The sequence below is a fragment of the Hyla sarda genome, chromosome 1 (genome assembly GCF_029499605.1).
Source record: "Hyla sarda isolate aHylSar1 chromosome 1, aHylSar1.hap1, whole genome shotgun sequence".
Classification (NCBI taxonomy): Eukaryota; Metazoa; Chordata; class Amphibia; order Anura; family Hylidae; genus Hyla; species Hyla sarda.
Genome location: NC_079189.1, coordinates 301,212,296 through 301,240,039, shown reverse-complemented (window position 1 = coordinate 301,240,039; position 27,744 = coordinate 301,212,296). Strand labels below are relative to the sequence as shown.

At 42.6% G+C, this 27,744-nt stretch overlaps 1 protein-coding gene across 6 annotated transcripts in view; it reads left to right on the top strand.

The window, feature by feature from the left end:
* LOC130269518 (small conductance calcium-activated potassium channel protein 2-like) overlaps positions 1-18,825 on the top strand; it is a 198,512-nt gene extending 179,687 nt beyond the window's left edge. For all 6 annotated transcript variants that reach the window (XM_056518116.1, XM_056518118.1, XM_056518117.1 and 3 more), the window contains one exon: positions 13,931-18,825. In XM_056518116.1, the coding sequence (XP_056374091.1) occupies positions 13,931-14,215 (285 nt within the window). In that variant the 3' untranslated portion in view covers positions 14,216-18,825. The remainder of the gene's footprint in view (positions 1-13,930) is intronic.
* Positions 18,826-27,744: the final 8,919 nt, after the last annotated feature.

Below are 27,744 nucleotides of genomic sequence, written 5' to 3'. Positions count from 1 at the left end.
TGATCCAAGCGGATAGGGGGACTCCCCTGTGTAACTTCAATGTCAACCAGTGGCAGCTCATACGTGACACCTTCCGTTTGCTCAGGCCCTTTGAGGAAGCCACATTATTAGCAAGTCGCCAGGATTACGGGATGAACAACGTCATTCCACTGCTTCATTTCCTACAACACGTCTTGGAAATGATGGCTGGTCAGGAGGGCACTGGAGACATGGTGCCTACATCTCACAGCCACATGAGCCCTGTGGGGGCTGAACTGGAAGAGGAGGGGGACAGTGGAACACAGTTTAGGTTTCGCAAAATGGGTGGTTTTTAATAGTCATCTGACAGGAGAGGAGGAGCAGGAGCAGCCAGAGGAGCTAGAGGGTGATGAGGAAGACGAGACAGAGGACCCAGACACACCGTGGCAGTATGCAGTGGAGATGGAGGCAGGGAGTCCCTCCGAGTCACTTGCACAAATGGCACGATGCATGCTCACTTGCTTGTCACCATTGGGCAGCGGGATGACTTCTGGCTAACCACCTTATTGGACCCTCACTACCGTCACAAAATGGGCACAAATCCGGCACCCACTGAGAGGGAGGACAAACTGACCTACTACAGAGACATCCTACATAGTCAGTTGGCCGATGCCTATCGGCCACATGGTCCATCCACTCGCAGGTCTGACTCGGGGGGCCTTCTGCGCTCACCTTCCACTGCCATGGCTGCTGGGGAGGTGTGGAGGGGCAGGAGCAGTACCAGCTCCATCAGCAGCAGCCTGAGTCTACAGTCGCTGATGAGTAGTTTTCTTCACCCTAATAGTGAAGCAACTCATCAGCAGCAGGTAGACTTGGAGCAGGACCTGAACCAGCAGGTGGTGGCATACCTTGACATGACCCTGCCAACACACTTTGAAGATCGGCTGGACATCTGGGCAGCTAAACTTGATTTGTGGCCGCAACTAGCAGAGTTTGCCCTGGATAAACTTTCCTGCCCGGCCAGTTGTGTGCCATCAGAGCGTTTGTTTAGTGCGGCGGGGGCCATAGTAACCCCAAGGAGAACTCATCTGTCCACAAAAAATGTGGAGAGACTGACCTTTGTGAAGATGAATCAGACATGGATCAGCCAGGATTTCCACCCACCAATGCCTGATGCATCAGAGTAGATTGACCAAAGTGCCACACCAACACTTCACAAATATGGATAGTGCAAAACATATTTAAGGTGCCACCCCACAGTTACAGAAATTCCTCCGCACCAGACCACAAGTAAGTATTGAGGAAATGCATTAGCTAAAACTTAACTTTTCTTAGGATAAAATATATAGACCACAATTTTTTTTATATCTAAGAAAAGGAAATGTGTGCGAAAAACACAATGTGCCACCTACACCAGCAAGGATTGATGTGATGCAAAGACCTCTAAAAGGTGGAAGGGAACAACATAGTTACATAGTTACATAGTTAGTATGGTTGAAAAAAGACATACGTCCATCAAGTCCAACCAGGGGATTGAAGGGAAGGATGTAAGGGGATAAGGGAAAGGGATGTAGTTTTATAATTCTGCATAAGCATTAATGTTATTTTGTTCCAGGAATGTATCTAACCCTGCTTTAAAGCTGGTAATTGTTCCTGCTGTGACCAGTTCCTGAGGTAGACCGTTCCATAAATTCACAGTCCTCACGGTAAAGAAGGCGTGCCGCCCCTTTAGACTAAACCTTTTCTTCTCCAGACGGAGGGAGTGCCCCCTCGTCCTTTGGGGGGGTTTAACCTGGAACAGTTTTTCTCCATATTTTTTGTATGGGCCATTTATATACTTATATACGTTTATCATATCCCCCCTTAAACGTCTCTTCTCAAGACTAAACAATTGTAACTCCTTTAATCGCTCCTCATAGCTAAGATGTTCCATGCCCCATATTAGTTTAGTCGCGCGTCTCTGCACCCTTTCCAACTCCGCAGTGTCCCTTTTATGAACAGGCGACCAAAACTGAACAGCATATTCCAGGTGAGGCCGTACCAATGCTTTATAAAGGGGGAGTATTATGTCCCTGCCCCTCGAGTCCATGCCTCTTTTTATACATGACAATATCCTGCCGGCTTTGGAAGCAGCAGCCTGACATTGCATGCTATTTTGTAGTCTGTGATCTACAAGTACACCCAGATCCTTCTCTACCAGTGACTCTGCCAGTTTAATCCCCCCTAAGACATACGACGCATGCAGGTTATTAGTACCCAGATGCATAACTTTACATTTATCCACATTGAACCTCATTTGCCAAGTGGATGCCCAGACACTTAGTCTATCCAAGTCATCTTGTAACTTATGCACATCCTCTATAGACTGTACTGTGCTACAAAGCTTGGTGTCATCTGCAAAGATAGAAACAGAGCTGTTAATACCATCCTCTATATCATTGATAAATAAATTAAACAGCAGCGGGCCCAGTACTGAACCTTGGGGTACACCACTAATAACCGGGGACCAATCAGAGTACGAATCATTTACCACCACTCTCTGGGTACGATCTATGAGCCAGTGTTCAATCCAGTTACAAACTAAAGTTTCCAAGCCCAAGGACCTTAACTTACCTGTCAGATGTCTGTGAGGGACAGTATCAAATGCTTTGGCAAAATCCAGAAACACTATATCCACAGCCATTCCTCTGTCAAGGCTTCTACTCACCTCTTCATAAAAGCAAATTAGATTGGTTTGACAACTTCTATCCTTAGTAAACCCATGCTGGCTATCACTTATAATACTATTATCCCCTATGTATTCCTGTATGTAATCCCTTATAAGTCCTTCAAACAATTTACCCACAATGCACGTTAGACTTACCGGTCTATAATTGCCTGGCGAAGACCTAGAGCCCTTCTTGAAGATTGGTACCACATTAGCCTTGCGCCAGTCCCTTGGCACAATACCAGACACCAGAGAATCTCTAAATATCATGAACAAGGGTACAGATATTACTGAACTTACCTCTCTAAGAACTCTTGGGTGTAGTCCATCCGGCCCTGGAGATTTGCTTACATTTACTTTACTTAACTTACCTTGTACCATCTCTACATTAAGCCAGTTCAATACATTATATGATGTGTTACCAGCACTGACCTGACCAATGTCAGCTCCTTCTTCCATAGTATATACAGAACTAAAGAACCCATTCAGTAGCTCCGCCTTCTCTTGATCGCCCGTGACAACCTCCCCATTATCATTATTAAGGCGTCCTACATGCTCTGTCCTTGGTTTTTTTGTATTTATATATCTAAAAAAATATTTAGGATTAGTTTTGCTTTCTTCGGCCACCTGTCTCTCATTTTGAATTTTTGCTGTTTTTATTACATTTTTACAGATTTTATTAAGCTCCTTGTACTGTTTAAATGTTATAGCTGACCCATCAGATTTGTATTTTTTGAAGGCTATTTTTTTGTTGTTTATTGCTCTTTTAACCTCATTTGTCAGCCATGTAGGATTTAGTTTTAATCGTTTATATTTGTTCCCCTTTGGTATATATTTAGCTGTATAGTTATTTAGAGTTGATTTAAAGATGTCCCATTTACCTTCTGTATCAGTATTTGAGAACACCTCCCCCCAGTCTATGTCCTGTAGTGCAGCCCTCAGCCCAGGGAAATTTGCCTTTTTAAAGTTATATGTTTTTGCTTTCCCCGTCTGTCTTTGTTTTCTACATTTTAAGTCAAAAGTAACTATATTGTGGTCGCTATTACCAAGGTTTTCCCGCACAGTTACATTACCAACCAGCTCTGCGTTGTTGGAAATGATCAGATCCAACAAGGCATCACTTCTTGTTGGGTCCTCCACAAACTGGCCCATAAAATTATCCTGCAATAAATTTAGGAATTTTCTCCCCTTTGTAGTTTTAGCCAACCCCCGGCCCCAATCTATATCTGGATAGTTAAAATCTCCCATTATTACCACTGTACCTGCCCGGGCGGCCCTCTCTATTTGTTTATACAGCCGACCTTCTATCTCTTCAGTGATATTAGGGGGTCTGTAAATTACACCAAATATTATTTTTTCAGTATTTCCCTCCTTTTGTAATTCTACCCACAGTGATTCCACCTCCTCAGAATCATCACACACTATGGCATCGTTCACATTGACTTTCATACCACTTCTTACATACAGACAGACTCCACCACCTTTTCTGTTCATTCTATCCTTGCGAAACAATGTAAACCCCTGCAGATTAACAGCCCAGTCATGCGAGGAGTCCAGCCATGTCTCAGTGACCCCAACTATATCAATATGTTCCTCCAGTATCAAGGCCTCAAGCTCCCCCATTTTATTTGCTAGGCTTCTGGCATTTGTGAACATACACTTTACATTTCCATTAAGTTTTACACATATAGTCTCACTAATGGGATTTTCAGAGTTATTGGGGTTAATGTCATTTTTTGAGTTATAAGGGCTAATTGTACTATTTAAGTTATTGGGGCTAATGGGATTTTTTGAGTTATTGGGTCTAACGTTATTATTTAAGTTATTGGGGCTAATGGGATTTTTTGCGTTATTGCGTCTAACGTTGTTATTTAAGTTATTGGGGCTAATGGTATTTTTTGAGTTAATGGGGCTTATTGTAGTTATTGAGTTATTGGGGCTAATGGAATTTTTTGAATTATTGGGATTACAATTTTTCGGGCTACATTTATTTTTACAGCTGGTTTGTAACGCATGAATCTCCTTATCCACTGTTCTTAACCTCCCCCCACAGGACTCCTCTCCACCCGCCATTATGTCCTGACCCCTCTCTAACCTATCCATCCCACTGTCTGCTTTCTTTGCTTTATTATCCTCCCCCCCCAACGTATGGTCCAATGTAACAGTTGGCGTTAAAAACTTCCTCTTTGAGGCCCTACTCTCGCACTGTTAATTCCCTTCTTGGCAAGTGTTACTCATCCTAAACTTGATTTGTGTCCGCAACTAGCAGAGTTTTCCCTGGAAAAGCTTTCCTGTCTGGCCAGTTGTGTGCCATCAGAGCAAGTGTTTAGTGCAGCGGGGGCCATAGTAACCCCGAGGAGAACTCATCTGTCCACGAAAAATGTGGAGAAAGTGACCTTTGTGAAGATGAATCAAGCATGGATCAGCCAGGATTTCCACCCACCAATGCCTGATGCATCAGAGTAGATTGACCATAGTGCCACACCAACACTTCACAAATATGGATAGTGCAAAAAATATTTAAGGTGCCACTCCACAGTTACAGAAATCCCTCCACATCAGACCACAAGTAAGTATTGAGGAAATGCATTAGCTAAAACTTTACTTTTCTTAGGATAAAATATATGGACCCCAATTTTTTTTATTTCTAAGAAAAGGAAAGGTGTGCGAAAAACACAATGTGCCACCTACACCAGCAAGGATTGATGTGATGCAAAGATCTCTAAAAGGTGGAAGGGAACAACGTATGGTCCATTTTAACAGGTGGCGGTAAAAACTTCCCCTGTGAGGCCCTACTCTCACACTGTTAATTCCATTCTTGGCAAGTGTTACTCACCCTAAAAACGCCTATTTCCACCTAAAAACGCTGCTATTTCCCAGGGTTTTTAGTTGGAAATAGGGAGAGGTTCCTGTGTGGGGCTGCCCTTTTTAGGGCAAGTAACACTTGCCAAGAAGGGAATTAATAGGGCGAGAGTAGGGCCTTACAGGGGAAGTTTTTACCCCCACCTGCTACAATGGACAATACGTTGTTCCCTTCCACCTTTTGGAGGCAAGTGTTACTCGTTCTAAAAAGGGCAGCCCCACACAGGAACATCTCCCTATTTCCAACTGAAAACCCTGGGAAATGGCAGTGTTTACAGGTGGAGATAGGGGGAGGTTGCTGTGTGGGGTCGCCCTTTTTAGGGCGGGTAACACTTGCCAAAAAGGGAATTAATAGTGCGAGAGTAGGGCCTTACAGGGGAAGTTTTTACCCCCACCAGTTACAATAGACCATAAGATCATTAAGACCATTTAGTTTTACATAACGCATATCCTTAATACTTACTTGTGCACACTAACACTTTTACAAAAGAGACCATTTTCTTCTGCCTACCTGCCTCAGCTACTAGTCTGATCCTGCCACCCGCCTGATGCCACACATCTGTTGCCAAGTTCTCCTTCTTTCACCCACCTTTGTCACCAGGTACAGGTGTATTGCCAGCCCCCGCCCCACTCTGTCACTGGGTCACTTTCTCGACTGCTGATGCTGCTGATGCAATCTCCAGGCTGTCTCATTCTGCCACCATAAGTTTTCCTCATGCCGATGCCAGCTCCAGGCTGTCTCATTCTGCCACCATATGTTCTCCTCATGCTGATGCCAGCTCTAGGCTGTCTCATTCTGCCACCATATGTTCTCCTCATGCTGATGCCAGCTCCAGGCTGTCTCCTTCTGCCACCATATGTTCTCCTCATGCTGATGCCAGCTCCAGGCTGTCTCATTCTGCCACCATAAATGCTCCTCATGCTGATGCCAGCTCCAGGCTGTCTCATTCTGCTACCATATGTTCTCCTTATGCTGATGCCAGCTCCAGGCTGTCTCATTCTGCAACCATATGTTCTCATCATGCTGATGCCACCTCCAGGCTGTGTCATTCAGCCACTATATGGTCTTCTCATAGTGCCACCACCACCAGGCTGTGTCATTCAGCCACTATATGGTCTTCTCATGCTGCCGCTACCTCCAGGCTGTGCATTTAGCCAGTATTTGGTTTCCTTTTGCTGCCGCCAACTCCAGGCTGTGTCATTCTGCTAGATGCTGTCTCTTCATGCTGCTGCCCCCTCCAGGCTGTGTCACTGTGCCGCCATGTGGTCCCCTTATGCTGCTGGCACATTAAATGAAACTTTTAGGTTCATCTATTTGAAATCTTCAATTTAAATGTTAAAAAATACAATTAATCTTTTCAATTGTAAGGCCCTATGGTCTCGTCAGGCCGTTGCCCCCTCCAGGCTAGTCATTCAGGCACTATATGGTCTCCTCATTCTGCCACCACCTCCACGCTGTGTCATTCAGCCACTATATGGTCTCCTCATGCTTCTGCCACCTCCAGGCTGTGTCATTCTGCCGCCATACGGTTTCCTCATACTGATGCCACTTCCAGGCTCTGTCATTGTGCCGCTCTGTGACAGTGATTCTAAAAGAGATGCCTGTTATCTGCATGTCATACTGAATAACAGTATTATTTCCCTAACACAGCACACTCCCTATGAGTGTTACGACAAGGCAAAGTGTTCTACACCCCTATTGAGGCTCTCTGTAGCCAAGAAATAGCCATTTATAATCGGCCGAATTGAGTTTTTCAAAAATTCGCTCATCTCTACCCATGTATGTGTGTATAAGTCATTTTTTTTATGAGGTGACATTTCTGTCATCCTTAATTTCACCCACAATGTCCTCCTTATGGCTGCTTTGGCAGTCAATATCTATAACTTCATCCATGTTACTCACTGTTAAGCTCTGTGCCCTATATTTAATTTAGCAAATGTGCCTAAATTCATTACGTATAACCCTATATTTTCCATGTACCTATAATAGCCCCATGTAAATCACAAGTGTTTTTCAGACACATGTTGCCAAAGTGTGCTAGAGTGACACTGTGAGGTTGAGCGGCCCTGTTTATTAGATCATCACATCACAATAGGGGATACAAGCACGTTGTTTTAAAAGTGTGTGTCGGTTACAATAAACTTTACTATTTTAGGTAAGTAGAAAATATAGGATTATTTAAGGTTTACCTATATAGGCGATCTGTGGGTTCAATTAAACTTTTTTTTTTGCACTTTTCTTCAAGGTCCAACATGGCTTGGCCGGCATATGCCAACATTTTGGCACACAATTCTGGTTTGAAGTAAACCAACTAATAATTGGTCTTAACTTAAAGCATTACTGTCCTTACTAAAAACATGCAGACATGTAAAAAGTTTTTATCGGCGCTGAGAGCCCAACTGATTGTTAGATATAGGCAAGAGAAGTGTGCAGCAGCATACTTCACTACCTGGCTCTGTGCTTGTTCTATCTTCCTTCAGCAAACACTGAGTCGGAAGCCACAGCTGCACTCTTCTCCCGGCCATATTTAGCTATCGGTGGGGGTCTTAGTACTTTCCCGACAAATCTAAACTTTTGACACGTGAGAAGTTTTTTGAAATGATTTAAAAAAATTAGACTGTCCACAGATACGACAGATTTAATAGTCAGCCTGATACACTTTGATAAATCTGGTGCATTTGAAGACTGTCCAAGTTTACACAATTTACTGGAAATCTCGTCCATTAAATCCATTGCCTGTAAAGTATGAAACATGATTTACTACCAGTAACCAAACATCTATTTAACATCAGAGACAAACATACCCCAAAATTATAACCTATAACAAATGTTTTGAAATGTGGTTGCACCCTGACATCAACTAAGAAGGAAGATACTAAATTCTCTTCCAACTTGGATCCCAAATATAGTGCCAATAGAAATATATGGGTCCCATTCCAAATCTCAGTAAGTTTTTTTCTATGTGAATCCTCATCTAAACATAAATTATATAGCCAGGCTTCTCAGCATATATAGCATTTTGTCCTTTTGGAGTGATGCCTTGGCCAATGGTAGCCAGTAGTACAATCAGGTGTGATAGCAGTCAGGCACAAGAGCTTGCAGTGCCTAGCAAGAATGCATTGCAATGTGATGCAGGTCATAACTCTCTCTCTCTAACAGTAGCAGCAACCTTTCCCTCTCTCTTGCTCAGTTCTTCTTAATGGTGTCGCCTAGATATTTTTTTTACTGATTAGAGACAGTGTCACGTCAGGAGTAGAGACAACCTGGATCTTCTACCAGCCACTACCTACTTGGATGATCTGCCCTAAATAGTGGCTGCTATCTGGGTGACAGTCCCTACACTGACCTAAGTGCATCAAAGTAGGCAGAATAGTCAGACAGATCAGGTCAGCAACACACAGGAAAAGCAGTAGAAAATCGACAGCAGGAACCAAAGAAGGGGTTAATTAGAACACAGGCCATAAGTCAGAAACCAAGAAAGCAATGCAGTACAAAATCACAAATCAGGGCAGAGTCAGGACAGGCAATGGGTCAAACCTAGATAGTGGTGTAGTACAAAATCAGCAAACAAAGAGTAGTAAGATTACAAGCAGAGTTCAGGTACACAGGTCAGGTCACAGGACAAACAGAAACAATGAATGCTAGTGATGGGAAAAATTCTCTATCATTAGTATAGCAGCAGTCCAGTAGCTAAATTTAAATAGCCACCCCAGAAGGTGTGAGCACCAGTGTTGCAGCTGTTTGGCCTGGCCTTTAACCTTCTTGTAGGTCAACAGGGTTGTCAGTACAGCTCTGCATTAAGCTATAGAGACCCTGAGATGTTCCTGGCAACAGAAGTAGTTATGCTTCTTTTTTTAAAACTGTTTATATATTTTTTTATTGTAATTTTTTACATTTCCCTTTTAGTATTTGTGGTACATTATTGGGGTGGCATCTTGCCTGAGTGTTTTTTTATCAGTATTCAGTGATATGCTTTAACAGAAGCAGATTCTATTCTTTGCATGGGACAGGTTTCTAGGCATGCTTTATAAACTTTGAGCTGCTATTGTCTTATCTGTATACTGGTGTCACCTTTTACTGTAATGCTGTACAGGTAAACTGATTGTTTAGGGCAGTGGGGACACAGAGAGAAGGGGGGGGGGGGGGCGCAGAAAATCCTATCAATTTGAATGCAAACTTGTGCTTGCCTAAGCCAGTCTAGAAACCCATAGGGGTTACGAAAAAACTACAAACTTTTTACCTGTGCAGCTATTGCCCAGGGCTAGAGCAAGAGTTTCTAGGGTAGCTATTTTTTAGTCCCTAACCAATTTTTTTGTCACTTAGGGGACTATTATATTCAATCTTTTGATCAATGCTATCCAATAGCATAGCATTGATCAGTTCTATCGACCCTCTGGTTCTCTACCCTTCAGTCGACATGCTGGCTGATAGGACCCTACAATTACACTGCGGAGGTCCCAATTGCCCTCTTCCCCCCCAAAGACCCATGGCATATTTTTAACCACTTTAGATGCCTCTGAAGGGTTCATTCCCAGCATTAGCAGTTAGTCTCGTCTGTTGATACCAGCATAGACTTATTGTGTATGAAGAGCCCTCAGCTTGTGAACACACGTCATACACCCCAAACGCGACCAGGGTGTACCTGTATGTTCTGTGTCGTCAAAAGGTAAAAAATTTAAACAATCTGATTGTTTGATATGGACAACTGCCCCACTGTTCCTTTGTAGAAGATTTGATATATCCTCCCCCTCTTAGTTTTTGTCTCTGGGTTTTAGCGTCTGCCTGTTGCAGAGGGTCCGCTTTGTAGAGTAAGGCATTTCATTAGGGATATTTATAGGGACAGTGAGGATCAGTGGTGTCTGGTTTCAGGACAACTATTCAGAGATAGACCCAGGGAAAGATTCAGGAATAGCTGTTTAGGATCAATAGTGAGATGTATCGTGGCTTGTGTAGAGCAATGGTGGAGCAGTTGCCCATAGCAACCAATCAGATTTTTTCTTTCATTTTTAAAAAGGCCTCTGAAAAATGAAAGCTAAAATTTGATTGGTTGCTGTGGGCAACACAGTTTTTCTGCACAAGGTTTGATATATTTCCCCTAATATTTGTAGTTTGTGCTAATTCATCATTGGCCTGATTAATTCCTGACTGCTGTCTTCGTCATTCATTTGTGCCATCATTCATCCTTTCATCATTACATTTCTGTCATTTATTGGTGAGGTACTATTCCTGTTATTTGATACCTTCTTGCATTGAGATCTATTTTAACATATTAGTTCTTGTGACTGGTTGTCATACATTTTGGCCCTACAGTAAGTTTTGAGGTTATCTGAGGGTGTGAGACACCAGAAAAAGCAAATGCATTGGATGAAGTCCAGTTCTGCCATTTTGTGACCAGCCAACGTTGTTACCCCTCTTGATATTAAAGTTTCGCTTTTCTTCTCCTGTCTTATTTAAGGGTGAAAATCTCTTTGTACAGTGTTGGCCAGGAGATAAAAATAATTAAACCTTTTAGGGACATTAAAAACCTGTACACTCCTTTACTTCCCTAGCTGTTTACACCTTTCCCCATATTGAACGATTAGCGTTGATGATTCTGTGACTCTTCAAAAACTGGCCTAGATATATCAATCTGCATGAACACAAAACTTTCTGGTTTTCCCCACAGCAACCAATCACAGCTCAGCTTTCATTTTACCAGAGCTCGTTAAGATATAAAAGCTGCACTGTGATTGGTTGTTATGGGTTAAAGTTCTGGTTCTAGACATATAAATAAATCTGGGCCATTGTGTTAAACCACACCTGATCATGAGACCACGGTAGTCACGAAAACTTGATATTTGTTATCATCTTTTCAGTTAGCCATTAAAGAGTATACATTACTGAGGATTTGACTTTTCAGTTATTGTGTTCACCCATCCTAATAAGAAGATCAAGCTAGTCTCGACACCTTATTATTTGTCATCATTGTTTCTGAGGACCTAACAAGGTACTATGATATTCCCCCTCTAAGTGTTATATTTTTATAAGAGATTTACTTAAATATCCTCTTCAAATATAGTGCCTAGTGGAACTCTAGAGTATGGATAAAGACTTTCACAGGGAGAAACTCTGCTACTGTAGTGGAATATCACACATACATTGCTGTGTGATTTTTCCCTTATGTTTGCCCTTGAGTCCTCAGTCTTTGATCTTTAGCCTGTACTAAGTGGGAGAGAGCTCCCTCGTGTGGAGCTAGAGCTGTGCTGCCTACTTGGATCAGTCAACTGCTTTCTCCATGCTGCTTTGCCTCCCCACTTACACTATAAGTCTTTCACACAGAGGCAGAGGGAATGTAATGTGATACACTGTGCTGCTCCCAATTACAGTATGTCAAAAATACTTTAACATGAACCCTCCTGCTGCTCCCCTGTCACAGCACGAAGATGACAAAGACAATAGTAACACCATGAATTTTTTTGCGGTCTCCTCTATTTTGTATCTACTGCCTTTTCGAGAATTTTTGGTCACCGTCACCGATGAGTTTTCATAACATTTAGAAAGCAAACAGGCAAAAGGAACTGCAAGCTGCTGGAAAGTAAGGAAGATGCCACTATTCCCTAATAATTTTTCACATCTATAAAAGGAATACTTTAGATCAAAGATAGACTTATCTATGAAATCAGTAAGATGTCAGTAACAATAGTCTCCCCTACATGTATTGTAGCACCAGCCTCACACCCCTGATGACATGGCTGGTGCCATGAAACATGTAGGGGAGGCTATTGTTTATGTTTTTAAATCAGAGTCTCTAATAAGAGCATACTACAGGCACTAGAATAGAAGTATCTCTATAAGGGAACATATCTATTAATACTAAGTTCCTAAGGACCTGTATATTTTAGGCATCATAGGGAACATATATTCATATATGTATATATTATTATTAATATAATTGTATTCCTTTTTTTAAGTATACCAATAAAAGCAAAAAAAAATTATATAACAAGGGGAGTAGTAATAGGGGTTTTATACTCCAACATCCTCTTGAGGATCTATGGGGTTTGGTCAATAAGTACTATGAAAAATGCCATATGAATGCGCTGATAAATAGAAAGGAAGTGGCCAGAAGGAAGAGAGAGCAGCGGCAGGTGCCCTAGTGCGGCACATGTTATGAGCACTGACTGACTTGAGGTTAAGGCAGCCAGTGCTAGCCCCCAGCAAACAATTTAAAAACACTCTAACCCCTTAAGGACTCAGCCCGTTTTCACCTTAAGGAAAACAATCTTCGTTTTTGCACTTTCTTTTTTTTTCCTCCTCATCTTCTAAAAATCATAACGCGTTCAATTTTGCACCTACAGACCCATATAAGGGCTTGTTTTTTGCAACACCAATTGTACTTTGTAATGACATTACTTATTTTATAACATAATCTGCGGCGAAACAAAAAAAAATTATTCGTGGGGTGAAATGAAAAAAAATGCCATTTTGAAACTTTTTTTCTTTAAAAAAATTATAACTACATGCATCAAAATTAGTATGTTTAAAATTGTCATCTTCTGACCCCTATAACTTTTTCCGCATATGGGGCTATATGAGGGCTAATTTTTTGTGCCATAGTCTGTAGTTTTAACAGTGCCATTTTTGTTTGATGGGACTTTTTGATCGCTTTTTATTAATATTTTTATTCACATTTTTATTCACAATTCATATGTATTCTCTTATTTTTTTACCACTTTAAATTTTTTTTAGCCCCCTTAAGGGGGCTATACCATGCAATATTCTGATTGCATACACTTTTCAATGCTATGCCATGTATAAAGCAATGATCAGTGTTGCCGGTGCTCTGCTGCGCAGCCATGGAGCAATAGATCACCAGTCAGAGGACGAGGAGGCAGACGAGGACCCTCCCTTCGTCCAGTAAGCTCCGCTGAGCTGCAGGGATAGTTCTACTTTTAGTTTAGATGCCGCAATCAACTTTGATCGCAGCGTATAAAGGGTTAATGCCGGGCATTGGCCCGATCGACCGTAGCAACCGGGACCCACGGGATTTAATCCGTTCTTCGCTTGTGAGAACGGTTTAAACCCTGTTAGCGGGACACATGATGTACAGGTACGTCCTTAAGGACTCGGGAATGGGGGCGTCCTTAAGGAGACACACTTTTAGGGTCTATTCACACATACAGTATCTCATTTAGTTAGTTACTGTTCTACTGAATTTTTACAGTTAGAATCCATGTAACATGTTCCTCTTGGGCAATGCAGTCTCGAGTATCAAATCTCTGAAAAATGTACTTTGGTTTTACGTACTCAGTTGTAAAATGTTGTCATAATTGCATGTGTTGTTACTTTCCATTGTTACCTAAATATACAGTATCTTAGTTTCAGCTACAACAATGCTAATTCTTCAGATTTTTTTTTTACAGACCCAGAATGTTATGTACGACCTAATGTCTGACCTACAAGAACGGAATGATGACCTTGAGAAGAGAATAATAACCCTGGAGACTAAAATTGACTCCTTAAATGGCTCGCTCCATGCTCTTCCAGGGCTGATTGCTCAGGCTCTGCTCCGAGAGCAGGGAGAACTCTTCCTCATGCGTTCCCACAGACCATTTCCCCCTTCTAACAGCTCGGACAATTCATGGACCCCCCCACGAAGACGAACCTCACCTTCCACTGCCCCGCACACCTCTTCAGACAGCGGCTGAGGAAGGAAAAGGGGGATGGAGTTTCGGTGGGAGTAGTGGAGTGAAGACTAAACAAACTCACCTTTTATCCATAGCCACTATGTGGTTTGATTATGTCAGCTTTTTTTCTTAAAAGCCTTGGATATTTGTTAACCCCTGAGGGTTTTTTGAAAATGCTGGAGTGAAAGTTCTATCAAAAACTAAAAACTATATATAAAAATGTTTGTGTAAACACGCACACGAGAGTACGCGCAGTGGCGCGATTATCCCTCTCTCTGTCACAGGCTGACCCTGTACAGTGATGGGGTATAGTCCAGTCTAGATAAGTTTCTAAATCAGTCTGTTAAACCCTTCCCAAATTCTATTTATTTTCTTTAAAAGAGCTTTTAAGGCTGACTGTCATGGGTTCAGATCCCCATCTCTGCTCCATGCCTAGCAGCTTCCTGTTTTTAAAAAGCAATGAGCAGTCAGCCATATTTTTTTAACAACCCCGCCAAAGGAGAAACATTATGTACATATATATAAAAATAAAGGTAGATAAAATAAATATATATTTTAAAGAGCCACATATGAATGGGGTGGGACTGCATGTAACCTGGTAATTGTCAGAGGGATTTCAAACATTCATCTGACACAAAGAGGTTTGTAAGTGGTTGGTCTTCAATACGTGTGTGTGTTTACATATATAAATATGTATATATAAATATATCCATATATATTTATATATATAGAGGTATAGAAAAGAAAAACACTGTATTTTTTTAATTATTCGTTGCTGTAGTGGCATATTATGCAATATTCCAGTGTTACTGCCCCAGTGGGTGGCAAGCAGTTTTGTAGAAGAGCTTAGGTGGATGGTGTATGAGATTGGTATCTGGTTCTTTAAAAAACATGCAACATTAATATAACAAGCAACATTATATATATATATATATATATATATATATATATATATATATATATATATGTATTAAGCCCAGTAAAAAGTTCCAATATAAAAATCTGCAGCAACAATTCGTATTGTTTTACAGTTCAGTGACTTCTGGTTCTCTGCTTGTAGCTGCTTCTGAGGCAGTGCATTGGAGCAGGACCTGCCCACTCAGCTAATCACTGGCGGCAGCATTGTCTTGTCTGGGCCAGTGATTGGTTGAGTAGGCAGGTCCTGCTTCAGTGTGTTGTCTTGGAGACAGCTAGAAGAGTTAAGCACCAGGGGACTGGAAGTCACTGAATCAGAAGCTGCGGGCGACTGAGATAGGAAAGGATTGTTTACCTTTTATTTTTAGTAGCCCCCCAACAACATATGAAACATTTTTTAATCCTGGAAAAAAACCTTTAACCCACATTCTGCATGGGGAATGTAGCAATCTCATTATGGGCATTTGTACAGCCCATCTGCTCATTCAATTCAGAAACTACAGGTCGCTATATGGAATTTGAGTTCTACATGGCTCCCTTGTACTAATTCCCAAGTGGCTTCTAGATGAAGAGAGCAAGTCTCTGCTCATGGAAATATATTAGAAAATTAAGAATTCCCTTAAATTTACACTTTATGAAACATACTGAACATGGTAATATTAGTTTTAATGTAAGACAATATGGTTTGTAGTATTTGGAACCAGATCTAATCTTGGCCAGACACTAAGCCCATGTACATCCTACTATTACACCCATAGGGCAGTGTAGGGCTTTATGATGTCCCCTTCGGAGGTTTTTAGTCTTCCTTAGGACACTGTTGATTTTTGCAATGGTTTTGTTCCATCTTAGGCCATTTCAATATAGGTGATGACTACATTCAAAAGTAAAAATGTAGTTTTGGATTGAGTTCACCAATAATAATAATAAAACAAAACATCTACTAATCCTTAGTCAACATTATCTAAACTTTTCTAAACTTCCTTTATCTAGAATCCAACCAGTAGAGCACTGTGATCTCCTAAGTAAATTAACACAAGTTATGATGAATCTAATTCCATAGACCTCACTTTTTATTGCATTTTTTTCTCATCATTGTGAACTTGATTAAAAGCAACATCTTTAGTTTTGGGTCATCCTTCTCGTTAAAATATGTAATGTGCTGATAGATTTTTGGAATAGAAAAGAAAAAAAAGTATTAAATTTGAGGCTATATTTACAACCTGTAAAAAAAAGGCTGTAAAAAATGGGATATAATTAACTACATTACATAATTAAATATTGTGTTATGTAAAGTCTAAGGAAAAGTGGTCATCAGTGCACATATGGCTTTAAAAATGGGCATAATTCCAAAGTTGTAATTCTGGTTTAAAAAAAAACCAATGTGGGCACTAATGGTCGCTTTTACATACCCTTTAACACAGAATTAGGTTAAAGCTGCTTTTTATCTCTATTTTACAGGCATTTTTTTTTTTACATTGTATGAAAACCAGCTACGTTCTCACACAGTTTTTGGGCATAATTTTGAAACCTAAAATATAAAAAGAAAAAAAAAAGTATGTTTTATGCCTCTAAATATGGCTGTTTTTTTTTCAAGTTGAACTGCATTGAATTCAATGGGAAAACACCTGTCAGTTCACATATAGTTTAACTTAAAGGGAATGTGTCGCCTGTTTTTTTTAATAGAAAGATATTGAAACAGATATTGTTCTTTTTTCTAATCTGTTCCTTTTTCTGATTGTAATTTTGTTTATTAAATTTTGTACATTTTTATAGAGGCAGCCATCTTGCCTGAGCTGTTTTTAACAGCATTTAGTGATATGCTTTATAACAGGACCCATGGACATAGGAAACAATAGACAGGACCTGTCCCATTCACATGAATTGGAGACATTTTCAGAAGTCATTCTACAGGGAGGCCAGAGGCTGATTGATGGTGGATCCAGTGTTAACTCTTTACTGGTGTCATCTTTCACTCTGCTCTTGAGAAGAAGGGCATTACTGGGAAATATTTTGTACAGTACAGGAAGTGTCTGCTTAAATTTAGACTAAGTGGGCAGAAATGAAACTGCAAAATTTCCAGATTATTAAAAAATATAGATCGCAAAATGGAAAATTATATAAAAAAAAAACAAAAAAAACATTGTTTAAAAATATGTTAAAAATGAAAACTTGCCTTAAACAATAGGTGATTTTCTAATGACACATTCCCTTTAATGGCTATAATTAAAATGTCTATAAAATTAAGTGCAAGGAAGCCCTTTTGGGCCATGCTGTTTTTTGAGCATTTTTTGTCTGTAAACGAAAAAAAGATTTAAAAAATGGTTAAAAAACCTTCTAAGAAATAAGGCCTAAAGCAAAACATGGTTGAAACTTTGCCTGTGAAATTAGCCATTTTCTTAAAGTATACCTGTCAATTAAAAGAATTTTATGAGAATAATGAGAATGAGCAGGCAGAGAAGAGCCAGGCCCCATGAAACCAGGATAGACTTACATTATGGGGCGACATATCACAACATTTTAAACATTTTTTTTTTATTACAGTGCCCACTTAAGGCTCAAAATGAGTCTCAAAATACAGTGTGTGCACATAGCCTAAGGGTGTATCCACCTATGCAATCTTTATTTCTTGCTCTAATGCATCTTAAATGGAAATAAAGCAATTTTGTAAATCATCTTGGTGAGAAATATCTTGTCATGTGTCTACAGCTTTTGTACAGATCTAATGTCAACCCCATAGACACAGAATGATAGAATATTTTTCATAAAGACAATTTGAAAAGTTGCTTCAGTTGCATTGACGTTAGGTGTATTACCACAATGGGGGGAAAAATAAATTGCAAAATTGTACATATCCTTTAGCAGATATACCCATATACAGTAGATGTGAGAGACAACAGATGATAAAATAGCCAAAGGTTCAGGTGAGTGCATTATAAAGTTCATTCAAATGGCGTTATTCGAAATGATGAAAGATATTAACGTGATAAAAGAACAGAGATAGAAATCTGTTGGAAACTAAAGAGACACAATAAAACATATCACAAATGGAAAAAAACATAGTATAGTAGAGGCAACTGTAGCTAGAATTAATTTATTTTTCTTCTTAATGCATTTAGCCTGACAATTGGGAATTGGAACATTCAGCATGATGCCTTCGATTAGACCTAGATACACTTGACTACATAAACAATTAAAACATGACAATAAATGTGTACAAATGAAAGGATTTTTGCTGATTTACTTCAGCATTGTATGAAACTATATATTTCATCCATAAAAACAACATTACACCGATTGGAAATGCTACTATTATAACTATTCCATTCTTTTAATTGATAAAAATAAAGCAAGCAAACTGGGTAAGCATGTACAGTATATTAAAAAAATTTCAATAGGGGGCACTGACTGTCTACTACAATCTAATATATTTCTAACTTCACTCCAAAGAGATCTTCACTGTGCAAGATTACCCACCTCTTGAGACTAAATTATATTCAGCGTTAAAGAGAGTAACATTACCCCCTGCATTTTAGAGAGGGCTTATAACTTTAGGTACCCAGCTCTTGCTAGTAATCTCTAATTTCTATTTTCTTTATTCATGTTAATTGAGGAAAATGGATACTTAGAATCTTTAGCCAGTTATTTATTTTTAATTTTTATTTTTTTTAGAAAATATCAGAATGCCACAGATCTAGACAAAGAAATAAATTATATTGGAGACATTTATGGCTCTGTGTCATTTGTGTAAATTTATCAATTCACTTTTTATTATTATTATTATTATTATTATTATTATTATTGCTAAGAATGTATAGAGATTTCTGCTAAATACAGTCAAAATAAACAATAATGTGGAAAAAAACATAATAACACAGTTAATTACATCTGCTAGGGAACATTGACTCTGTATGGAATCTTCCAAAACAATTGCAATAAGTATGGACACACAGTACAATGTAGGAAGTAGACGTAAACCAGTCAGTATTCTGAAATTATTGTGAGCTGTAAAAAAATGTAATGCAGAAAATATTGTTCAGGTTCTTGTTTCACTTATGCTGCCAAAACGGCCGTGGCCCATAGACACATGACCTCTCATGGTTTCCTCTAATAACTGACACCAGCATGTAAGCGGAAGATTCTTTAAATTGGCACTGTCATTAAAATTATTTTTTTGTATATGATAAAGCAGGTAAAATAAATAAGATTTGTAATTTACTCCCTGTAACAAAATGTATTTTTATTTAACTTTCATGGCTTTATTAATCTGGCCACTAGGGGTGTCCCTTTTGGTCCAGACTGCATTCCGTCTGCTCAAAAGCACAGACTTTGGTCTCCCTGTTTCATACATAGACAGACAGTGAGTGCTATTCACTGCCTTCACTGCCTATGGCCAGACAGCACTTCCTGAGTTTGGTCTCCTGCCAGTCCAGCAAGAGACCAAAGTCTTTGCTTTTGAGCAGACTGAATGCAGTCTGGACCAGAAGGGAGACCCCTAGTGTCCAGATTTATAAGGCCATGAAAGTGACATAAAAAGGAGTGAGGGAGTAAATTAAAAATCTTATTTATCTTATCTGCTGTATCATGTGCAAAAAAAATCATTTTAATGACAGCATCCATTTAAGTTCTGTGAGTTGTCAGGTGGAGTCTCCATGGAGTAAACTTGTATCCCCAGCACATCCCACAGATGCTCGATCATTTTTTAACCTGGGATATATATATAAGTTGATGGAAACAAATAAATAGGACAAAATTGTGATAGCTAGACAACTGAACCAGAGCATCTGCAAAATGGCAGGTTGTGGTGGTATGCAGATGGGTTCTACTGGTATGCAGTGATCAGTACCTGTGAAAAGTGGTCCAGAGAAAGTTCTTGGGTGCCCACTGTTCATTATTGCACATGGAGAATGAGTGCTGATTTATCTAACCCACAGAACAACAACTGTGGCAGATATTTCACCCACTTGACAACTTTGTCCAGAATGAGCAGAGATTTACATGAATAAATGACAAGTTATCCGGTAAATTCCCCCCAAAACTATATATCAATCTGCTCAGCTCCTCCTGCTAGACATGATAGGCTGTATTCATGTGCATCACTTCACTATAGAAAAAAGCCAAGCCATTGGAGGTAGCGGAATGTCTCATGCACCACATATGAATTCTATTCTAATAACCTGTTCATTAAACCAATTTTCTCTAATGTAATGTATTCATTTCACTGCATGCATAACTAAAGTACTTTCTTTTAATAATTACCCAGACAGCCCATTACATTGTTCCCAACAATCAGAGCAAAAAAAAAAACAAAGACAGGTTTGCAAGAAATAAAGACATATACTAGCTAGCCACAATAAGGAGTTATGTTATTATTCATTTACCTCTCTTAAAAGACCACCTAGATGCCATGGACACTATAGCATTTAAAGGGTTAAACAGCCGGCATCAGAGTTTTCTCTGATCAAGGCCATTGTAGCAGAAGGTCAGCTGTAAAATACTGTATATTCAATAGGGATTTTATGGCATGGCACTGTTAAGTGGTCATCTAGCATTTTTTATAGTTACTTGCATAGCCATTGATCCATAGTTTTTTTTTTTGGGGCTGTTCTAAGTGTGGCAATGCTAGGCGAGATGACATGACACCATGATACTGGTATAACCATTCTGCAAGTGTTTTCATATATTCATTTGTTTGCATGTTTTTCCCAGCCACAGTGAGATATCAGGGATGAGGAGTAGACCAAGGTGGAGCACATGCTACAAGCGGAGCCACAAAATGAAAAAGCATAAAATAAAATGTTCTCTCACCCTGCAATTCAGCATCCTAAAATGGGTCCTTTTGTAGTAACCTGCATTCCTACCACAACATTACAATTGGCCAACAGGATTAAAGGGGTACTCTGGTGGAAAACATTTTTTTTTTAAATCAACTGGTGCCAGAAAGTTATACAGATTTGTAAATTACTTCTATTTAAAAATCTTAAGCCTTCCAGTACTTACCAGCTGCTGTATGCTACAGAGGAAGTTATATAGTTCTTTTCTGTCTGACCACCGTGCTCTCTGCTGACACTCTTTTTTATTATAAAAGTACAAAACTTATACAAAAACACAAAACAAGCTTAACCAGCTATAACATAAATAAGAAATACACTGGTACCAAAAAACAAAAACAAAACCCTGCCTAACCAGCCAGTCCAGCTTTACAAAAACCTAAAATATGCCAACCCACCTAACTGACCCAAACAACACACTCACACACATACCAAAAATGAACATAAAAATAGCACAACTTGGCTTATCAAAATATGAAAATAAAATTTAGCACAACCTGGCTACAACTCAAAACCATCCATACTCGGGAAACACAACAAGAAAACAAAGCAGAAAATATAACAAGCACACCGCTACAAAAAAAAAAAAAAAAAAAGCACACCTTGGCTTATCAAAATATAAACAAACATAACATTTAGCACTACCTGGCTACAAAAAATACACATTCACTATACCAAATAAACTGCAATAAAACAAATAAACCACGTAACAACATAACAATTGGTCCGACTGCCATAACTACTGCAATGCTATGATATAAAAAACAATATACATACAAAATCACATGAACATAATAATATAGTATTTAACTAAAAATAAATACCGTATTTATCGGGGTATACCACGCACCGGCCTATAACACGCACCCTCATTTTACCAAGGATATTTGGGTAAAAAAAGTTTTTTACCCAAATATCCATGGTAAAATGAGGGTGCTTGTGTGCGCGTGTGTGCGCGTGTATACCCCGATACACCCCCAGGAAAGGCAGGGGGAGAGAGGCCGTCGCTGCCCGCTTCTCTCCCCCTGCCTTTCCTGGGGTCTAGAGCCCTGCTGCCGGCCCTTCTCTCCCCCTAGCTATCGGTGCCGCTGCCCATTCTGTCCCCCTGACTATCGGTGCCGGCGCCCCATTGCCGGCGCCGATAGCCAGGGGGAGAGAAGGGACAGCGGCACCGATTGCCGGCGCCGCTGCCCCGTTGCCTCCCCCCATCCCCGGTGGCATAATTACCTGTTGCCGGGGTCAGGTCCGCGCTGCTGCAGGCCTCCGGCGTGCGTCCCCGGCGTCGTTGCTATGCGCTGCACGGCGCATGACGTCAGTGCGCCGCGCCGTGCATAGCAACGACGCAGGGGACGCACGCTGGAGGCCTGCAGCAGCGCGGATCCGACCCAGGTAATTATGCCACCGGGGATGGGGGGAGGCAACGGGGCAGCCGCGCCAGCAATGGGTGCCGCTGCCCCTTCTCTCCCCCTGGCTGTCGGAGCCGCTTCTCTCCCCCTGGCTATCGGCGCCGGCAATGGGGCGCCGGCACCGATAGTCAGGGGGACAGAACGGGCAGCGGCGCCAATAGCCAGCGGGACAGAACGGGGAGCGGCGCCGATAGCCAGGGGGACAGAAGGGCCGGCAGCAGCGCTCTAGACCCCAGGGAAGGCAGGGGGAGAGAAGCGGGCATCGACGGCCTCTCTCCCCCTGCCTTTCCTGGGGGTGTATCGGCGTATAACACGCACATAGACTTTAGGCAAAAAATTTTAGCCTAAAAAGTGCGTGTCATACGCCGATAAATACGGTATATACACTACAGAAAACCTACAAAAACAATAGAAAACCCTACCAAAATCCCTACACTAAAACTGTACCCTCTTCCACACCACCCCTCCTGCACATGGGTCAGAGTCCATACCGTTCATACACAAAGTCCTGTCCCTAACTGACCCATGTCAGGTCCCCAAAAGAAAAGCAAAACCCCACCACCCACAAATACACCCTCCCCACCTAGCACTCTTCCCAACCAACTTACACACAAACTTATACATACTAACATATACACACTGAACCAAAACCACCTTAGGCCCAAGTTTGGTCGCCTGTAAGCCCTTCTTACCATATCAGCTTAAAACAAAACAAAAAGCTAGCGTGCACATGCATTAGCCCACCACCAGGATGAAGGATGGCAGAGTTGATACATGAAAATAATTTTAAACTCTATCCCAACTCCCCCCTACAATTTTCCCTAATTCTATCCCTCCATTAAAACTGACCCTGCTCTCACCCTAGCACTATCCCTATAACACTGCCCCTAACCATAATAAAGGTACTCTACCTAAAAGGTCTAGTACCTAGGGCACATCAAAAGAAAAACCTCTCCACAGGAGAGAAGCCCTACTGGTACCAAGACTGCCATACTCCAAAGACCTTATCTTCCCGAGGTCACCGGTGATATTCCTACAGACCTCCACCTCGGAGAGGATTTTCTGCTGGGTCGACACTAAACACCGTGCGTTCCACGTGTAGTACCTAACCACTAAGCTAACTAAGAATAAAGTGCCCCGGTCTCGGCCACCTAGGTTCCTAAATGCCCCATAAGCCCATTCCGGGTAGGTAAGGCCGGCAAGTTGACTCCAGCCGATGGAAGCGCCCACCCGGTTGTAGACCCCTATATTAAAGGGACAATGAAGCAGGAAGTGGTCCATGCTTTCCAGCGTGTCCACACACTCTTCTCGGGGACATCCCCGATCATCAGAGTTCCTACACTTCAAATTGCCCCTCACATATAGCTTCCCCTGAAAGCAGTGCCAGGCCAAGTCCCAAAACTTCTGAGGGATCCTTTTCATGTTCAAAAGATGCAACCCCACTCTCAGATCCCGACCTGGGCAGTCCCTGAGCGCCAGAGGCTTCTGGAAGTGGGTCAACAGAACCCGGTTGTCAAGGAACTGCCTTGACTGGGTCCTGATCTCCCACACTCCCAGACCCCACCGACGTATTGCCTTCAGAGGTAGCCTTCGGGGTAGCGTAAGCCGGAAGATATCCATGGGGCGTACGAAGGTCCTTCACTCGCCCTACTCTCTCCCACTCCTGGAAGAAAGGCTGAAACTATTCCTTGCAGGAGAGTACCCACGGAGGAGCCCTCTCTTTCCAGAGGTTAGCGATGTTAGCTTTCAAGAAGGTGTTCATAAAGAACACCACTGGGTTTACCATAGATAAACCCCCTAGTCTCCTCGTGCGGTACGTAACCTCCCTCTTGACTAGGTTCATCCTGTTCCCCCATAACAGTTGGAAAAACAGGCTGTAGATCCTAGTATAGTAAGCCTCTGGCAAGATACATACGCTGCCCAGATAGATAAACAAGGGGAGCAGGTACGATTTGATCAGGTGTACCCTTTCCCTGAGGGTCATGGACCAACCTTTCCACTGGTCCACCTTCTGAGTGGCATCCTGGAGCTTACCATCCCAGTTTTTGGTGGGATAATCACCCGATAATCAACCTGGCCGAATATGATGCTTAAGACTTTTGCTGATTCTTGGGGCGCTGGAAGGGTGTCCGGGAGATCAAACGTGGGATCCCCCCCTCCCAGCCAGAGACTCTCACACTTATCCCGGTTGATCTTAGACCCGGATGCCTCCGAGTAGCGGTCCACCTCCAACATCACCATATCGACCTCCTCTCTCGAGGAGATGAAAATAGTGACATCGTCAGCGTACGCCACCACTCTCTGGGTGACAGCCGGCTCTGCCAGACTCATCCTGATTCCCGCCAATGGTCCGCGACTCACCCTCCTAAGGAAGGGATCGATCGCGAACACATATCAGAGCGGGCTCAAAGGACAACCCTGATGGACTTCGGACCCCACCTCAAAAGAGCGGCCAGACCACCCGTTCACCAGCGGGAAACTCTCTGCCCCTGCATACAAGATTTTAAGCCAATTAACAAAAGTACTCGGTAAGCCATATCTCAGGAGGACGGACCAGAGGTACTCGTGGTTCACCCGATCAAATGCTTTGGCCTTATCCAAGGACAGCAAGTACCCCTTCCAGAGACCTGCACTACTCCGCTCCACTGCCTCCCTGACACTAAGGACAGCACTTAAGGTGCTTCGGCCCGGAACAGTGCAGTGCTGGGCCTCCGAAAGGAGCCGGGGTACAAACTTCACCAGCCGATTAAACAGTATCTTGGCCAGAAGCTTCCTGTCCGTATTGAGAAGAGCTATGGGCCTCCAATTCTCAATACGGCTGGGATCTTTACCCTTTGAAAGAAGAATCAGGGCTGACCTCATTGACTTCGGGAGAGTGCCCAAGGAGAGACACTCATTGAATACCTCAGTCAAGAGTGGAGCTAAAGACTCCTTAAAGGTCCTGTACCACTCAGATGTTAAGCCATCCGGACCTGTCGACTTCTTAGGGGCAAGCCCCTCGATCGCCAGTCTCACTTCCTGTTCCCTGATCTCTTCTGCCAAAACGCCAAGAGAGGGGTCTACCCCTGGCTCAGGAATGGTTTCAGCCAGGAAAACCGACATCTTGTCTCGATCTAGATCCTTCCTCCCCAAGAGGTGTGAGTAGAAGGATCTGACGACCTCCAAGATCCCTGATCTGGACCGATTCAGGGATCCTGTACTATCAATCAGTCCTGAAATGATTTTACTACTCACTGACATCTTACAGTTTCTGTAAGGGTCGGGCGAGCGGTACTTCCCGAAATCCCTCTCAAAAACCAAAGATGCGTGCCTATCGTACTGACACCTCATCAGCAAGGATTTCACTCTGGAGATATCCTCTCGGCTACCTCCAGTCGAAACGAGAAGCTCGAGTTTCCTCCTCAGACCCTGATACAAGCGGTACCTGTTCAGGGACCTGAGGCTCGAGAGCTGGCAGAAGAACCCCGCAACCTGCTTCTTGAATATCTCCCACCACTCTGAATTACTACTACATAGGTCCAGTAAAGGTACCTGACTCTGAAGAAAATCCTCAAAGGACTGTCTTACCTCCGCTTCCTCCAGGAGGGACGAATTCAGCTTACAATAACCTTTACCCACCCGAGGGGTCTCTGAAACATTCAGGGAAAACTAAATCATACAGTGATCAGAGAACTCAACCACGGACACTGCGGAAGCGAAGAGACGGCTTCCTCCTTTAAATAAAACCTATCTATCCTAGACCTGCGACTACATTGATGATAGGTGAAACCCGCGTGGCCCGAGGGGCTCCGGATGTGGGCGTCCTCTAGGCGAGCTTCTCTAGCTATGCTAATCAGTGCCACACTATTGCAAGTCAGCGGACCATTGGAGCCTCTCCTATCTTGGGACCTCGTGACATTATTGAAGTCTGCTTTGTTTGCGGGGCGTAGATGTTAATGAGCCGGAGCTCTTGTCCCTTAATCTAAGATCAGGCACCTCCCCATTTCTAATTCAATAACCCGTCGGCATTCAACAGGAGCGGTAAAAAGGACCGCCACCCCACTATACGGCTCAGCCGCAAGAGACCAGTGGGAAGGACCGCTCCTCCACTCTCTTCTGGCTTTTACCAGAGAGGCTAGATCTGACAACCTGGTCGCTTGTAAAAAGAAAATGTCGGCTTCAACGCGGCTAAGAAAATCAAAGGCTGCAAATATAGCCGTATCAGACTTTATGCTGGCACAATTAATAGATGCCAGCGTCAATGGAGTGAGTGCCGCCATAGACGGTGATTGAATTAGATGGCCTCACCCTTTATTTCTTTTTCCCCTTCTATTTAGCCCCCTCATCCCCGAAGACGACGAGAGGGCAGAACCACTCTTACATCTTCTTTTCGCCTCCGATTGGTCCATAAGGTCCCCGTCTCCGTCCGGCCCCAGTCTAGCCCTGCCCTCCGAGGAAGGTGCTTCAACAGGACAGGGCCCAGTCCCCCCCAGAGGCTCTTTCTCCTGAGGCACCCCACCCTCACCTTCCCCCTCCAAGGAGGGGGAGGAGATGGTATCGAGGACGAGGTACCGGTTTGACAGGTCAATCAGAGGGGGGGCAGCCAGGCTTCCGCTTTGGACCTGGCCCGTAGTACCAGGAGCTTCAGAGAGCTCTGACCTCTTCTTTCTCTCTTTCCTTTTGCCCTTAACTTTCTTTTTAGGCCTCACCCCACTCTCCTCATCCACACTTTCATAGTGGGAGGAATCGGAAGGGTCGGCCATATTGCCTTCCTCTCTGTGAATTCTCCTGATCTCCTCATCCAGCACATTCTCCTCCAAGGCTTCAGCAGTTACAGGGCCAGCTTCAGGAGCAGGGACTGAAGCTACCCCCGCCACCTGGGCACTCTCCAGCTCCCTACTCCTTCTACGATTTTCCTCCCGCCTTAGTTTGGCAGGGCCCTTTTTCCTCCTCACTAGCCCTATTGCGCCCCCATCCCTGCCCATACACTCTCCAGCCGAGGCAACTTCACAGCTCTCCTCAGCTGGAGTGGCCTCTGCACGGGCCAAGGTGCTAGGACAACGGCTGAAAGGGTGTCCGAGGACACCACACAGGTGGCACCGGATCTGCCGACAGGATGCGGCCAGATGACCCCCCCCCCCACACAAAGCGCAGACCTGCACATTACAGGCTGCGCTAAAGTGGGTGGGGCTGCCACACCTGTGACAGACCTTAGGTTGCCCCTCATAGAAGACCTGGATCCTGTCACGTCAAAGGAAGGCGGCTGACGGAATGTGGGCAACCGTACTCCCTGAACGCTTGAGTTTGACGGAAAATGTCCAGGCCCCAGACCAGATCCCGTGCTCATCAAAGTTTTTCTTGGGCATGTCCGTCACATCCCCATACTGTCCGAGCCAGGTCATGATGTCATAACAAGAAAGCG